General features: G+C 40.3%; 1 protein-coding gene across 1 annotated transcript; it reads right to left on the bottom strand.

The window, feature by feature from the left end:
* Positions 1–1,407: 1,407 nt before the first annotated feature.
* LOC144719774 (serine/threonine-protein phosphatase 2A 56 kDa regulatory subunit epsilon isoform-like) lies at positions 1,408–17,912 on the bottom strand. The gene is made up of 13 exons (XM_078595956.1): positions 16,817–17,912; positions 11,566–11,762; positions 7,748–7,849; positions 7,318–7,410; positions 6,476–6,606; positions 6,220–6,279; positions 5,861–5,969; positions 5,638–5,691; positions 5,176–5,226; positions 4,278–4,397; positions 3,720–3,847; positions 3,529–3,630; positions 1,408–2,622 (listed from the first exon to the last, which is right to left on the bottom strand). Exons 1-13 carry the CDS (start codon positions 16,956–16,958, stop codon positions 2,526–2,528), a joined length of 1,386 nt encoding a protein of 461 aa, XP_078452082.1. The 5' UTR covers positions 16,959–17,912; the 3' UTR covers positions 1,408–2,525.

The following is a 17,912-nucleotide window of genomic DNA, read 5'->3' as shown; positions in this document are numbered from 1 at the left end:
CGTCAAAGAGCGAGGATTGAGTCTTCGTTTTGTTCAGGACAATGCACCGATTTACGGAGCTTACTTTAGTTGACGGTGTGCAATTGGCAAGCAAAAGACCAGCGCTGTACAGGGCTACTTGACATTCATGTGCAGCGATACTTAATACATTTTTGCAGAGGACGAAGATATAAAATGCACTAATACAACCACGTAGCAAACTGTATTTTACTCGAATTGTAAATGTTGTAGGTTTACTCTCCAACAACACACCGGTGTGCTGAACTAATTAATTGGCATGTTTTGTTTACGTAACAACCCTTACTAATTGGCTGTCGGGTGGTGGCGGGTTTAACGACACATTTATATATTTCCGCGATCTAACCAAATAAACCTCAATTATGGATGTATTTTACACCGCGGTTACAAATACATGCAATAAAAAAAATATATATTTCTGAATGTAATGTAATATTTATAACGCATCAATGTGTACATTAAAAGAGCAGCCAAAACATTGTATCCTAACCACGTGCCCGGTGCAGACGAGACTTGCTTGCTCATTGCCAGCGCCATCATTTACAGAATGTGCTGGCTATGAGAGGCACCTGTGTATCGCCTAAAGGTGATGCCAAACAACTTGCCAGAGTACGGTAGTTCCTCCTCATCCATCACAGTTAGCGTGAACACAAAACCCACGCTGGTTTTCACGAGAATCTAAACATTCTGCAAGCGTTCCGTATTTAAACGTCCTATTATTGATTATGAACATGCCGTACCAATGACACGGCTCCCTTTTCATTAGTGTCAACAGAAGGAACAGCAGTCAGCTATTTATACCATTGAGAATGGATTCGTAGTTACAATTGGAATTGTGTGCGTGATCTACGCATACGGCCTCCAATGTCTGCGTGTTGTCAGGCGAAAACGTCAACAATGCTCTTCTTGTTTCATAGCAGCAGTACTCGGATACAATAATTTATCTTGGGCTCTCACTTTCTCCCCTCTTCAAATGTAAATGCAGTGGTACACCAGGGTGGGAAACAATACCGTTGTACTCTTCACGCTGCAAATCGCAAATAATATATCTCGTGTATTGAAGACACGCACCTACGCTTTGTGCAGCAACGGTTGTCCAACAGTTATGAAGACGTCATTGTGATTTTAGAAGCCTTTAAAGGTAAACGCATGATTATTGCACTGTACTGAATGTCCCTCAAAAGTTGACATCTCAGCGGAGTGACACCACACTTGAATCTCACCGTATGTTTTGCACAGCCTCAAAACACACAGGTCTAGGTGGGTTTGCTTTTTTTACAAAACCTGTTAATTTGTCATTTTCTCACAAAATGATGGCACAGGTATTTTTAAATGTTGAAAGTGCAGTGCTTATTCGTGTAAAAATACAGTCAAGAGAATACGACAAGATAAGATTTTACAATTTTTTTTTAAAAATAAAATACAGAGCATAACACGACACAGGTTTTTTTTTTATAGAATATGCTGGTTTATACCAATCTGCTTGTCAAAAATAAAGCGCAGGAGCCCTCTCCCTCCCTACAGGTTGCAAGTCTATATAAAGCTTCAGTCCGGAACATCCCACTAACACACTACAGTACAGCACAATATAAATAAATATATCAAAAAACCATTTGATTTTTCTTCCAGTCCAAAATAAATCCAAACCAAAAGTAAACACATTATGTTAGCTCTGAAACAGGTTTACTTGAATCTATATATATATCCCCAAAGCAAAAAAAGGATATAATATTTAGGTATTATATCCATTCATACACATTCAATTTTAAAAGCAAACGAACCTTCAATTGAAAAACATTCTAAATTGAAAAATAATCCACCCTAATTACAAACATGAGGATTTATTTTTTTACTTTACGCTGTACAAAACCAAGTGTTAGACTATGAACAGTTCAAAGTACAGTTACAACACTGGTATCAGCAATAGCAGCTGTGCACAAGAATTTAGAATCGTTGCTTTACATGGAGATACCAACCCAAACTCTGAAGTTACTGTCTACAAGGCAGTACTAAAGTTAATGGACAACTGTAAGTATGATTCTAAATACTGACACAGCCTCGAGAAGGTGGAGGATAATAAAGTCTGGCATAGCCAGAAGAAAAATGGAATGATACAATGTCTTTCAGTCGTGTCCCTTGCACAACAGAACAGCTGCCAATACTGAATTATGCAACCGATTACAGATGCTCTTAAGGAACCATCCATTCAGGGGTGTTTAAGGCCCATTGACGATACTGATTTTTCTTCACACCAAATGGCCACGGCCTTAGTCTTAGCAGTACATCCGTAATGAGTGAAACATGAGCTGACCCTCCTCAGTCTTCACTCCCCAAATGTCATATAACACTTCGTCTCCATAATATTCACAGGAAACAAATGAAAGTCGACTATATCCTCTGTACAGTTTATCTTTGAAATTGAGCACATTGGTTATTTCGGGACAAATTAAATACTTCTGTTACACCTTCACCAAATCGACGACGATCTGTGTTGGGGAAGCACAATGTCATTTTGACAGTATTTTGTTGTTTTGAGCATTTCTCAGCTCAAGCTCCTCCAGCTTTTTCCACAAGTCTTCTCGATCCTTCTCCTTCTTCTTTTCACTATAAAAGAAACAAGTGAATACATTTTCGATTTAAAGCTTTCGTGACTGCAGGGATTCATCTTCTTGGTTCTTTCGGTAAAGTCACATAGAAGAAATAATAAAATAATAAAAATAAAACAATAAAATACAATTCTCACGACGTTTCGGCCACAACACAAGCAGCCGTCCTCAGGTGAAGAACAGGGCTGTTGGAAAGACGCTGTCACTCGGATGCTGTCTTTCTGACAGCCCTCTTCTTCACCTGAGGACGGCTGCTTGCATTGTGGCCGAAACGTCGTGAGAATTGTATTTTATTCCTAGATTTGAAGCTTTCGTGACTGCAAGGATTCATATTCTTAGGTTTTTTCGGTAAAGTCACGTAGGTAAAACATTAAAAAAGTAAAATAAAATAAAAAAATAAAAATCAAGACGTTTCGGAGGCAACACAAGCTTCCGTCTTCAGGTGGAACCGTCACAGCCACGACAGCTGTATCAAGTAAATGAGAGATTGCAGGAGCTACCACTCCGTTTATATAATGGTTGGAGAAGGTGGTGGGGCAAGGGCCGCATACTTTCTATTAATATGGTAAGGTGAGGCTTAAGAGGGTGAGCCTTTGTTATGGAGAGGTACGGTTTGTGAATCAACCTGTGACAGGGAGACAACCACTAAACATGGTAAAACTGTTCTTATTATTATTTTATTATTTCCCTTCTACGTGACTTTACCGAAAGAACCAAGAAGAAGTGAATTAATATTAACAAATGCAATGCTAACATTTCAAACTCATGAAGCAGGCTAAAGCGTCATCTTTAAATGCTCAAAGTGGCCACTAGGTGTCAGAAATGAATGGTATGCTGAGAGTACTGAATCTGGGGTAACGGAGGTTGTACAGTAAAAAGCCCCCTGGTGTCGCCGGATGCTCACCGCTGCCGGTCGGCCTTGAAAGATGCAGTCAGCTCATCGAACAGCTGGCTATTCATTTCCATGAAGGACTTCAGGACGTTGTAAACTAGCGCAACAATTGTCCTGGGAACAAAAACACACAATCAATTGTATTCCATCTCTGTAAATGTACCAGCAACAAAATGATCGTGATATACTCCAATCTAACTTACTGGTTCCAATGCTCCTTAGAAATCCTGTAGAGATTTGGGAACATGATGGGTAGGATCACATTGGAATTCTCCTCTATGAGGCTCATTATGTACTCATTGTTCCAGTAGTACAGGGCTCGTTCAGCAACCTAGAAGTGCGACATGAATCAGAACATCAAGGTTAAATGTCCGAGGGGTCAATAACACCAGCAATTAATGCCACTGTGCTTATCATGGGATGCAGCACCATAGCAAATAAAGTGATTTTATTCACTTAGCAGTCAACATATTAAGTGGTTACAACAGCACCTTTTATAGAACTTTTCACACATAGCAGTACCATAACTTCTGCACACATATCCCTGTGTATTTCAACCAAGGTAATAGAATGCAGCTACCATGGGAGGCATGTGCTTTCGACAGGTGGTGCGCGAAAGAAGTTCAACATACATTCATTAAATTATTCATAATCAGCCATGGTATTGGTGAATGCCTCCACATTATTGTAATATAAAGATCTCTAGCATACGCACACATTGGATGCCCATGTTATATAAACTGCTTATGAGAGTAACCTACCTGAAAATGAGGGCTAGCCACACATTTGGCTATTTGTTTGAACAAAGCCTCCTGGACTTTGACAAACTGGGAAGGTTCTATTACATCAAGAATCTCTTCAGCCTCACCCAGGAACATTACCTGGGAAGGAAACAGCACTTGTATCAGCAAATGTGAACCCACAGACAGATGCTCTGCTCATAACGTACACATTTTGCCCCGTATTTGTAATCAGATACATATTAGCATTATTATTGCAATTTTGCTTGTTAGAAGTAACTGTTTTGCTGTTAAGGAATACATAGAGCGGTAATTTAGAAATTCACCAAACAGATAATAGTTGTGGACACGAGTTCCTGCACTCAAGACAACTGTACAGATCGTATGTATGCAAAAATAAATCATGGGCACAGTCAAGTAGACCATACGCCATCAGGCAGAGATTTTAATTAGATGACATTGGATAGCCATTTGTAGACCGAGGCAGAAAGGGCAGGGTGATGGATGAAAACAGCACCAAATGCTGCACAAATGCTGCAAAGGCTAAGGTGCTTAATCAAGCCAGTCCCTTTAACAGAGAGGCTTCCATGGAGCAGTTCTTTTGTCGTACTGTCACCGTATCTGCGTTCAATTCATACCCGAAATGCGACTTGAATGCAGCTTTAGAAAACATCAATACACCACGTTTTGCCGGGAAGAATAGTATTTCGGATCGCCTACAGGCATATTTGTTTTATTCACAGAAGTACAGTAATAGCTAATTCTATTCCCAGCGAGATAACAATTTGGCACTATTTGATAACCATTTACAGGATTCAGATACAATTGTTGTCCAAGTGGCACGTGGGTTTAGTATAGCTGCATCTTCATGAGCAGTGCACATTAAAACTGTTAATTGGATGTTTGCATCACATCTCACCTCCTTCTGACTGCATGTTTTGGGCCAATACTTGAGCAATCCCCGTATTACCTTAAATATCAATAACAAAAAGTTAATGCAAGGGATGAGACAGTTTGGGTGTAGAGGTGACCTCTAGTCACATTTGTAAGTTAGCATTTAATTCGTAAAAGTTGACAAGCAGATTCAATCCTTAAATGTGTAACATTCGTTGTATCTGTATGAAAGCAATATTTATCACCAACATCTACTCTATAGGAAAGTATTCAACATCAACGTTTACAGTATGACAAGCACTATACATATATATTTATACAGACCAAAACTTTTACAGAAAGGATCTTTATACTCAAAAGTATGCACTAAAGGGCTCACAACACTGTAAAAAAAACACAAAAAGGGGTAGTGATCTTTCAACAAATTCCATAACAGTGAAAGCCTGGTCACCCGAGCAGGTTTGTAAGAGTATTGTGCAGTACTTACTGGCTCCGTCAGTGTGGCATCTTTTTCCAAAAATTGCACAACACAGTATGCCAACTGAAAATAAATAAAAACATCAATGGATTATGCAGCAATTAACAAATTGATACATCATATTCTTCTCCACTTACAATAATATGGGTGTGTAAAACAATTGAGCAAAGTGTGTAATCACAACAAAGCTAGGACACATTTTAAACTTTAAAGCGTATTTATCCTGTCTTACCTGTGCATGAAAAAGAGAAAGTCCTTTTGCTGTGTGCAAAGGTATAAGGACTTTGACGAGGAACTGCTTGTGTTCAGCCTTCAGTGGCAAGGCAAATCCATTGATTATGCTAAAATATCATACAAAACCATAATAGCACTTTTAGTGTTAATATAATGACGAAATTATTTCATCTAAACAAATGTCACATTTTTCCAGTCTCTATTTTATTGTCTGAAACGCACGTCTATATTTCTGTATTATCCGCTTCCAAAAATATTTGGGGAAGCACATGACCCATCTTTACGACATACCCAAATGTAAAAAAAATGACTTGTCATCAGATGTTGTAAGAGGAAAACCCTAATATTCAGGCTTACCTTCCTAAGATTTCTAGGAGCTCTCCAACACCATTGAAATGTTCAGTTTCATAAATAAACCTGAAAAAGGAAATGTAACAATACAATACTATAGTGTTGGAAGGCTTTGGGAATTAACATAACAAAAATATATTACACAATGTAATTGTTTGTTAAAGGTTTTTGTAAGAGTTGAATACAGGGAAAGATAACTGAACAATTACACAATGTAATTTGAGCACACAGGGATTACAACACCGTTGAGCAGTAGCCTCACCTTATAAAAATGTTGTTGATTTGTTTCCTAATAAAAGCCCTGAGCCCAAGGAACTTCCCATAGATGCGGTGAAGCACCGTCTTGAGGAAGTCCCGCTCACGAGGGTCCTCACTGTCAAACAGGTCCAGAAGCTGCCAGCCAGATCACACAGCATTCAATGTGAACACTGCTCAACAGCACCCACACCAATAATTGTATGCAGAGGGCCTAATTTCAGCTCAGCCTGGGTTGGTGACCCACAACATAGTTTTGCACATGGTATATCACATCTAGTATGCCTCCTGTTATGGCTGTGACTACTAGTCACATGCCTACTCCCATCACAAACGACCCAGCATATATTCAGTGGGAAATTACACTCCGATTGTAAGCATTAAGATTGTAACATTTTGGAATTCTTATGCTCACAATATGTGAATTGAATCATGGTTGTAAGCATTGAGTATATGTACTCTTTATGCAAATAATATCTGAGTAATACCTTTAGGGTATTGGAAAGAACAAGGCAGGACATAAAGGCAGCTTATACCAATTAAAATCAGATAAAAAAATAATCAACTCTAGAATAAATTTATGAATCCAAGTAACAATGTATCTAATTATGGGAAGGAGATAAATAATTTTTATTCATCAAACAGCGATGCAGCTCTTGAAAAAAAGTATTCTTTTCATATTTTCAGTGATTTAACATACTTCTATTATTGGACACATAAAGGACAAGTTATATGAATCTGGAATTGACAAGATGTTGGAAGAGTTCAGTTTTCAATGGAAATCCACAATTGTTATGAATGAGATGTACACAACTTACACCTGCTACTGTAAAACTCAATGTTTCTTACCTGCAATACGAACTTTTGATCGATATATTTTTTTGCAATACTTGGTTGAAATTCTTGGTTTTCCAAGAATCTGAGGAATATCTCATATACAATCTGCAAAAGATAAAGTTTATGTTGGAGTTATATGATATAACTATTGTTTTCAATGAACATGACAATATTTTAATTTTTTATAGGGGAGGAAATGCCATACCTTATGTGTCAAGTGCTTATCGGGATCATGTTGTACTTAAAGTTTATCTGAATAATACAACTTAAATGGCTCATTCAACAGAAAAGTTAAAAGTATGACTCTCATCTTCTTGGTTCTTTCGGTAAAGTCCCTTCTACGTGACTTTACCGAAGGAACAAAGAAGATGAATCCCTGCAGTCACGAAAGCTTTAAATCGAAATATGATTCTCATGTAGTAATGAATGTACATGTATTAACCTGCAAATGTGGCCACGAAGCCTCCAGTGTGGGCTCGTCTTCCTCAGGATCAAACTCTGGATTGTCACTTGGTGGTAAAGTTCTGAATATATTACCAGCAATCTGTTTAAAGGGACAAACAGGTTTTACACTTCGGTATATATATCACACAAAGCACTGCACAAATTATACATATCATCGTACTCTCACACATGTTGATTGTTTAAGATATGGGTGTCAACCTAAAATACTATATATGCAGACTAGCGGGAAGTTGCCCAGCATTGCCCAGGCAAAAAAAATATTTCAAAACTACTCTTAAAAACCTTACATATATATACACAGATACCAAGCGATTGTGAAAGCCCGGTGGGCCGTTTGTCCATTTATCCAAAATTATAAGAGGCTTGCAGAAGTCCAAAAAGTTATAGAAAGTGGGGGGTAAATAGTTGATCTAAAAGGTTTGCGAAAATTGTCAACCCCCCTCAGAAAATAGTTTTACCCCCACGTAGGTATATATACCTACACACCCTACATACAACAGAGTAAGTAGTATCTATTTACTCTGTAGTTGTATCTACTGACTGTACAGTAGTACCTACTGAGGCAGTAGTAGCTACTGACTGTGTAGTAGTATTTAGTGACTGTAGTAACTACTGACGGTAGTACTATCTACTGGCCCTACAGTAGTATCCACCGACTCTATAGTAGCAACGACTAACTCTATAGCAGTATCTACTGACTGTACAGTAGTATCTACTGATTGTAGCAGTATATACTGACCATCGTTGAAAAAAACTGTTTTAGTATCTACTAACTCTAGAAAGCAGTATCTACCAACTCGATAGCAGTATCTATGATCACTACAGCAGCGCATACCGACTGTGGTGGTACCTGCTTTGGCTACAGCAGTGCATACAGACTGTAGTGGTACCTGCTTTCACTCCAGCAGCGCATACCAACTGTGGTGGTACATGCGATGACTACAGCATTGCATACCGACTTTGGTGGTACCTGCAATGAGTACAGCAGTGCATATCGACTTTGGCTGTACCTGCTCTGCACGGGACTAGGCCTCACGACGCCACTCTGTCAGCTTAGTAGTTTGTGCTATAGAGTCAGCATGTACGACTGTAGTGATAGCAGGTACAACCACAGTCAGTATGCCCTGCTGTAGTGAAAGCAGGTACCACCACAGTATGCACTGTTGTAATCTTAGCAGGTCCCACCACAGTCTGCACTGCTGTAATCATAGCAGGTGCCACCACAGTCAGTATGCACTGCTGTTATCATAGCAGTTAGCACCAGTCAGTATGCACTGCTGTAAACATAGCAGCCACAGTCGGTATGCACTGCTGTAGTGATAGCAGGTACCACCAGTCGGTATGCACTACTGTAGTGACAGCAGGTAACCACCACAGTCGGTATGCACTGCTGTAGTGATAGTAGATACTGCTATCGAGTTGGTAGATACTGCTATATAAAGTTAGTAGATACTAAAACAGTCATAACATACCACTACGGTCAATAAATACTGCTACAGACAGTACATACTACTATACAGTCAGTAGCTACTACTGGTTCAGTAGATGCTACTGCAGTCAGTAGATATAACTACAGAGTCAATAGATACTACTTACTCTGTTGTATGTAGGGTGTGTAGGTATTTTTACCTATGCGGGGGTAAATATATTTGGGGGGGGGTGGGGATAATTTTTAGAAACCTTTTAGATCAACTATTTATCCCCCATTTTCTATTATTTTTTGGACTTCTGCAAGCCTCTTATAATTTTGTTGGAGGAGGAATGGACAAACGGGCCACCAGGCTTTCACAATAGCTTAGTATCCGTGTATGTAAATGTAAGGTTTTTAAGAGAAGTTTTGTAATATTTTTGCCCGGGCAACGCGAGGTACTTCCTGCTAGTTAGTAATAAATCGGCATTTTGCAACCCCCACTGCCACGGTGTAGCATATTATTACGTGCCAGGGACTCTATGAGATGATAAGACAATAGTCCGAGTCCATAATTGCAATAAGTAACAGCACAGCAGTTATAAGTGACTCACAGAATTCTGCGCAGTTACGTATACAGTACACGACTTCCCTGAAGGCATACCTTCAGCGAGCACGATGCCGACCACACACGGTTCGAATTCTACCCTCGAACGCTGTCTGCGCCATTGCCGAACACGCGTCGAATAAAAAGCAAGGGACAAGTCCTTACTTACTAACAACTCCTATCATTTTTCATTCCTGGAGAGGTTGCCCCCCTACCTGAAAATCCTGGCTCCGCCATTGCATGTTGCTCCCCATTAGAACCCGATCCATAGACCTTGGGTGACGAGTCACACATAGCACCCAGCACACAACAAACTATACTACTGATTTGGGAAACTGCAGCAACTGCCACATCGCAGAGTTTCCTGTGGTTTTCTAAATTCAGTTGTATAAAGGTCAATAATTCAATTATGATGAAAAGATGGTGAGAAAAGTTAACTGTCGCACTGGATGGACACAGATTTAGCAAAAGCTACTATATCAATCTACCACCTCCTGTTGGACAACTTATCTCCAAATTTCACACTAACCAGTAATTATATGCAGAAAATACACAGCTATACATCCCCACTCACTTCTCTACTCACCGTCTACTTGTTTATTGTGCCTAGATACAGTCTCATTTTGGATTGACTCAAACATTTTCCACCAAACTGATGATCACATTAGTAAATACATCCATACTCGAGAAATATTCAAATACATTCACTCAGAGTGAAGCTATAGTATGCTCTTGGTTAACTCGGATGCGGTTGCAAAGTGTGCAAAACCATGGCATTATCCTTGACCTCTCACATATTTCACCTTTGTGCGAACTACAACCTACAATTATGCAACATCTCCCGCACAGCTCACTTCCTCATCATATCTACTGATGCGACAGTTATCCATGCCATCATCACCTGTTGTCTTGATAATTGTAACCCCCTCATTCACGGCCTCCCCAAATCCCTAATCTGCAAACTCCAATTGATCCAGAAAGTGGCTAACTCCTTACACACACCTGTAAATGACATCACATCACTCTAATTCCCATGTTCCTCAAAATCTACAAGATCATTCACTTGTATCCCCTCTCAAATAATTTTAATCTCTTAAGAAGCCCTTTGGTCTGCTAGTTAACGCCCAGAATGGGATATCACTTCGTCTGCTCTGCTGCCCTCAGACTGAAACTCCCTCCTCCTGGCCTAACACTGCATCATAATCCTTCTTATTTAAATCCAGGTTCAAGATCTTCCTGTTCTTGTCTGCCTATGATATCTATCTCTATGACATGTCACCTTTCTGTTTTGCAGCCTCCTACCGCCGATTATATTTCCCTTGCTGCTAAGATGTCCCCTATTTGTACAGCATCGTGAGCTGCATTTGAATTTAGATGCTTATGAAATAAATAAATACATGCATTATATTAGAATAGGACCCAAACATTATAATAAAAAATGTCAGAGGTTAAGGAAGGATTTCTCACCTCACCACAGTAGGTTTCCATATTTACACATGTCCTGTAATGTGCTGTAGGTTGCACGCAATGTCTTTAAAAAGACCGGTGAATGATGGGGTCAATGGAATGGAGTTTTGTACTTTCGAGCATAAGATGTTATAGAATTCATGAGAGAAATCAATGACCAAGACAAAAAAGGTATAATTCGCTCAAAAATAATCGACATGTAGGTATGGTGAATAGTTTATCAGAAAATGTCATGGACTTATATGCTGCACTTAAAACTGTGCACATCTACACATATCTGCATAATACTAATGAGAATACAATTGCCCCTTACCATGCGGACCATGTCTGGGTAGACGGCCTCCGTAAGGATACCCCGGCCTGTGGTGATGTAGTCCACCAGCTCATTGAGAGCCGCCCGTTTAATCTCCTTGCCTTTGAGATCTGACACTGAGTCCATGAAGTCAAAGATGACACAGCACTGCTGCAGCTTCTTCACAAACAGCTCCGGCTGTTCCAAGGCTGCCACATCTGCAGCCATAATCAGAACACGTTATCAAAGACTCGTAATTACACTATCAAAATGTACACACTCGCGTCAAATGAGAAAACGACAGAATTACAATGAAAAGAACATGAGTAAGGTTACTAAACATATCAGCACATGCAATCTATAAAACACAATTGTAAAATTTGCAACGTTCTTAAGCACATTGTCTATTTATTGTGTAAATATTGGCAAGCCTTGAATGTTTTATTTTACACCACAAATCAAAATACGTGCATTTTCGTGTTATTGCCCTGTTTAAACACTTACGGCTTATTTTATTTATACCCAGGTGAGTACCATTGAGACATGTCTCACAGAGTGCAACACTTGTAATTACTAATCAAAAAACGTAGCCCAAAACATATTTACGCGATCTACGTAGATGTCAACATAGCTCATGTGAACAATATGCATGAACAGCAATTAAAGCATTATGTAAAAAAAATCTAAGTCATTTCCCCAATATTTAGGAAATTGCATAAAAGCATTCCATCAACACACGAAGACTTGTTCATGTTCAAATAGGTATCACATGGTAATGTCACAACAAACATTAAACAACGCAATATTTTCCCTCAACTTAGTGGGCAATTCTAAACCAAGTAACATAAATGCATTATTTAACTCAATACCTTTTAGTCCCATCAATTAACCTTGACAATGCGTACAACTGTAAAATACATAAATCTATGAGGATAATTCGCAAAGCAACAAAAATGACATCATAATTCACAAATATAACCACGAAACAAAATCTCTCATTTGTAAATCAAACATCCATGAGACCTATTAAAAGGATGGAATAACACTAAAACATTCCAAGATACTACATTTTCATTTATTAATTACATTCAAGGGCCAGTAATAAATGAATTGTTGTACACAAGCAAATCACAGTGCACACACTAGTAATCCACTTGTCACGTTGGTTATCACACTTTTTGCATGAACAGGTAGTTGTGCTGTAATTATATGCTCCCTGCTGTCATCACCAATGACCGGTGTGGTGAAGTATGGTCTAAACACCCCAAAGCAAGGAGCTCTTATCCAGCAGTATATTTACATGTACACATTCATCACCACCATCACAATCCATGTGCAGATAGCCCATAGATGTCCACTGCACATTTCGTGATGTATTCCACTTTCCTATCTTGTGCCAATATGCTCAATTAGTGCCGCATCTTTCTGGCACCACATTACAGATCTATTATTTGTGGTACATTACATGTTTCCATTGGACAACACATCTCTTGATTTACAAGATTAGCTACTTAACTTTTAGAAATTTGTAAAGGGAGGTTTACATATTAAAATGGAGTGGTGTTTGTTTAGATATCTATGGAGCAAACATTAAACACTTTGGTTTAACACGTAGATCGAACCCAAAAAAACCTTTATTATAAATAAACACTTTGACCCAGGAAAGTGCATAAACATGCCTTCTTCTTTGCATGTTGTCCACAAGCTTCCCAACCTGCCACTTGCACACTTCACCATTTCCTACCACTAATATTTTTTCATAGCAATATCTTAAGAGCCCTTGTTCAGAACAATTGAAACCTACAGGAAATTAGTCAAGTATAGCCCACATTCAAACAACACCCATTCAGTTGGACAATACTGATCGTGTTAAAAAAGACAATTAAGTAATTATGCATTCCTTGTCAATCCACTGTCCTTGTCAATCCAATGGATAAAGGCCATGTAGGTCTTGCGGGTCGTTTGATCGTACTTAACCACGTTGGCCATTTCCAGCTCGTGAGGGGGGCCGTAATCTGGTTCAAATATCACACCACTGACTTGGGTGGGAATCAACCTCAGGAAACAGTATTCATAGTGCATTAACCATTGGGCCACCACTCCATATTTTGAATTAGCATGTTTAATACTTGAATTTCTGTTTTGCTATTACCACAATACAGTTATAAAATACAGCCTATCATGGCTAACGCACTTGGCCACAAGTGACCATATTCTGCAGTCAATACCACACTGCAAAAGTTCCTGCATGCTAGTTGTGAATCCCAACTAGTGTACCTCAATCACATGAACACGTACAGGTAAAATACACCATAACTACAACAGCTGAATCTTCTTCGTAGTGTTCTTTATTATTTGGAATTCATATAATATTTCCTACATGTTTTTTTATGAAATCAAATATCATCTATAACCATCAGTTATAAAAGTAATATTCCAAAAATGTGCACGGGCAACAATGTTCTGCTTTATCTAGTTTACCAGAATCTGACATAAAAACCCACGGACATTGCACCACTCGCATTGCATGCGAGTTGCCACAGCGGTAATGCACATTCATGTTGGCAGCTAGTGTACGAGTCGCTGAGGCTAGCCAATGACTGAAATTCACAATGGCAGGTCAAGGTGTTATTTAATTTACAGCAGTTTGACATTAACGCCTTTCAAATATTAGAGTAAATACTATGTTAAGCATAATCAAAAGTGGTGTAATTTACTATTTATACTGACAATATATATCTCTGAAACTGTGCTCAAAAAGTGGGTATCAGTGTAAATTAACTCTCAAGAGAATACTAAAATTAGCATTTTGTCTCAAGACAGCCTTGGGTTTTGAATGAGAGAAATTAAATCACGAAAAATTCAAATGGTTTAATTCTGTAATTCACTCAATAAAAAATGGGCTCATTAGTAGGATAAATGTTTCATTGACACACTTGACCCAGCATTACGGAACACTGGGCATGTTAGGGTGGGAAATTACATTGTGTACAGGCCTAGACTGTGTACTGCTGACCAAAAACAGCACTTGATAAAAAGCAGTAGCACCTTAACTGCTGCTCATTTAAGGATGGGCTCTGTCATTACAGTGTATGTTTGGGCACCAGCAAGGTCACAAATGGGTCAAAAGCATGACTCCATGACAAGGTCTCCGTTTAATAAACATAGCTGCTAAGATTTTAGATTTTTCCACACAATGGAATGGAAATAATACCCACGCTTTTTCAGTAACTCACTATTTTGACTACACACTGCTAATGACACATACAGTACGTGCAACTGCCTCTTGAATGCATTTTATTTATACCAAAATGTATATGTCAGCACCGGTTAACCCAAAACTGAGGCGCATATTAAAAGTATGCCGTTCATTGGACAGGAAACAAAAATAAAATATTTCGTATTACATACTTTTGATAAGACGGCTATGGCAGCCAACATGAACAGACCATTGAAACAGAAACTTTTCTCTTGTTTCATGTTTCACAAAAGAGTCAAAACTTATGCATACTGACTTCAGCTGCATATTTACAGTCCAGTGCACATTCCCAATACTGTACCTGAATGTAGGTACAGTATTAGTTATTATGAAAACTGCATGCTAAAAAGCATAGGGCATTTAAAATTAAGATACGTTTCCAAAGAAAACGCATCGCTGAGCCGTCCCGTTCAACAAAACTACCAAACATTAAAACCATGAAAAATAATCTTTGTAAACACAATAATAAAGGAGGTGATGGTACACGCCGTGAGTGGAGCATGACAATCGCAATGCTGCTGGTCTGGACTCGCTTTTTGGGCACGGCTGCCCCAGGGCAAGGGGCTTTACAGGTTAGAATGCACAACTGCAGTGTTCTAAAAATAATGTTGTGACCTGTTAAGCAAACAAATTCTGACAGATAAACATTTTAGCCATTTCAATATTGACATAAAACAGATACAGTAGTACATTTAATGTGACTACAAGCTTTGTGGGTGATAAACATTCCAACACTATTCAATTGAGGAATATGCTCTTCCAAAGATGTGTCAAATGTAACTCATTTCACAAAATCCAAATGTACCATAACCATAAAAGAAGTCAACAGTTCCTATCAATATTTCCAAACTCATGCCACGAAAATTAAAACACTTATGGCAGACAATTGTGAAACCAAAGATATCTTGGCATGGGTAATGAACTACTGAATAGCAATCTGGTCAGCTCTTCTTCCAATCTGCAGTCTATGTCGGTATAGCTGCACTAAACTATATAAACCACCAGCAGTTAATATGCTCATTCGTGATAATGCATTCATGTGCAATTATGTTAATACGATATTCAGTTACTCTTTCGATTAACACATTTTCAGAATGTTCGTGTATACAGTAGGATCATTTACATTCAGCACGATGCTTTTGAATGTTACAAGCATTATTCTTTGGGCTTTTGGAATTCGAAGATTCTCAGTATACTTATATCATTACAAAGGACGGATAAGCATGGCCATTTTGGTTCACTCTACATTGGTCACGTTTATGCACGTTACACATCAACAATGTGAGAAGGCCATGGCTTTATTCTCAAAACGTACACTACTACTACATCGCCGTCAATCAAGCACGCACGTCTCTAAGTTCTACACGAGTCTTATTTAATGTGTGTGTGCAGAATATAGTGAATGACGGGCTGAAGAACGAGTGCGTAGTCACAGTATTGGACCCTGGCCGGGTCTGAAACGCATCTCGGTGGGCCACGGACTCACTCGTGCCAGGGATCAGAACGGCAGCATTCAGGTGCGAGTGACGAGTTAGTGGCACGGACGAATGACCAAGCACGATCGGGTGACAATAGCGGACAGGGTGAGAGATTAAGGATCTGTGAAGGTATGATAGGATTAAGGAGCTGGACAGGATGAGACGGGCTAAGCAAGAAGGTTAGGTGGCATAAAGGATCGCTCCAACAGTGGGATGAACAGAAAGGATGGAATGAAAAGAGACGGGGTGAGATTAAATGCCGGGTAAGGTATCATAGGATGATGGTGGGATAAGGGGGTTTGTGAATGCAATAAATGGAAGTACTGCATACGAGTGTGTCTAGTGACACATTCACCCACATTATCCACCTGTTTAAAAAAAACTAAAACACCGATCGACATCTTCAATCAAACGCTGCGAGCGACCACAAACGCAGGAGAGCGAGCCCGAATTGAAGGGCCCTCCCATCCGCCATCGGGAGCTGCTGTGGTGGCGGTGTGGTGTGTGGTGGTGGTGTATGGTGTTTGGTTGTTACCTTTGAGGTGCGGCAACGGCGTGAGCTCGACGAGACAGAAGGTGCGGAACTGTGAAGATCCCTGCGAGCGTTTGTGGCGCCCACCACGGCGCAGAGACTTCCTGCTGAAGCCGTCCACCTTCTCGGCCGCCGTCGCTGCCATTTTCCTCTCCCCCCCCCTCCTCCAACCACCCCTCTGCGGCCTTCGGGGGCCCGGCCTCCCGCCTGCTCGAGCCCTGCAAGCAGCCCTCTCTTTCTAGAGTGCTTCCCGCTCAAGATTCACACCAACCCACACCACCCCAACCCACCCAATACCACCACGCCGACTACCACCACCACACGCTCAGCCCCCCACTACCTCGAACCTCCCCGGCCCAAAGAGCCTCCTTCACTGGCCGTCCCCCCGCTCGTCACGTCGATTAAGGTGAGGGTCGTCGTTTGGTTGTGGGGGGGGGGCCCACGCTGCATGAAGCGTCGGTGTGATGGCGAGGGAGGTGGTGGTGATGGTGGTGAAGATGGTTAGGGAGGAGCTTAATGAAAGGGAATTGAGCGCGAATAGAAGCCGAGGTGACACCACGAGGATGCTAAGATGCACAGATGATGTTGAGGAGGAAGAGCAAGTGGCGGTAATGTTGATGGTGGTGCCGAATAGGATTATTAAGAGCGGTTACGAGTGATGCTGGGGGTTGTTTGTTTAATGAAGGGGGGAGGATTCTTGTCGATGCTGTGGTTGATGGTGTTAATGTTATCAATGGTTTCGATACGGAGGGTGATGTTTGCTGACAGTAACGATGCCGGTGTTGATAATGCTGCTGCTGCTGCTACTGATTACGATATGGGGTAGGTAATAACGTGTAGCTGCTGGTGATGATGGTGGTGATGATGTTGACGTTTCGAGTCCGAATTTCGTGTCACTTCTCCTCCCCCGCGTCTCCCGATCGCCGCTTCGTCCGCACGCGCATCGCGCCTCGCTACGATTACAAAACAATATTTATACACACACACAGTGTATATACACACCAACCAACTTAACGCACGCGGGCCCCACTACCCCTGAGGCTACGAAGAACCTCGACAAGAACGCGAGGAGGGAAAATAAAATGAGCGGTGGCAGTGG

Source organism: Lampetra planeri, chromosome 7 (assembly GCF_965212315.1).
Source record: "Lampetra planeri chromosome 7, kcLamPlan1.2.h2, whole genome shotgun sequence".
Taxonomy (NCBI): domain Eukaryota; kingdom Metazoa; phylum Chordata; class Hyperoartia; order Petromyzontiformes; family Petromyzontidae; genus Lampetra; species Lampetra planeri.
The sequence above is the reverse complement of the archived record's forward strand: the minus strand, read 5'-3'. Positions and strand labels throughout refer to the sequence as shown.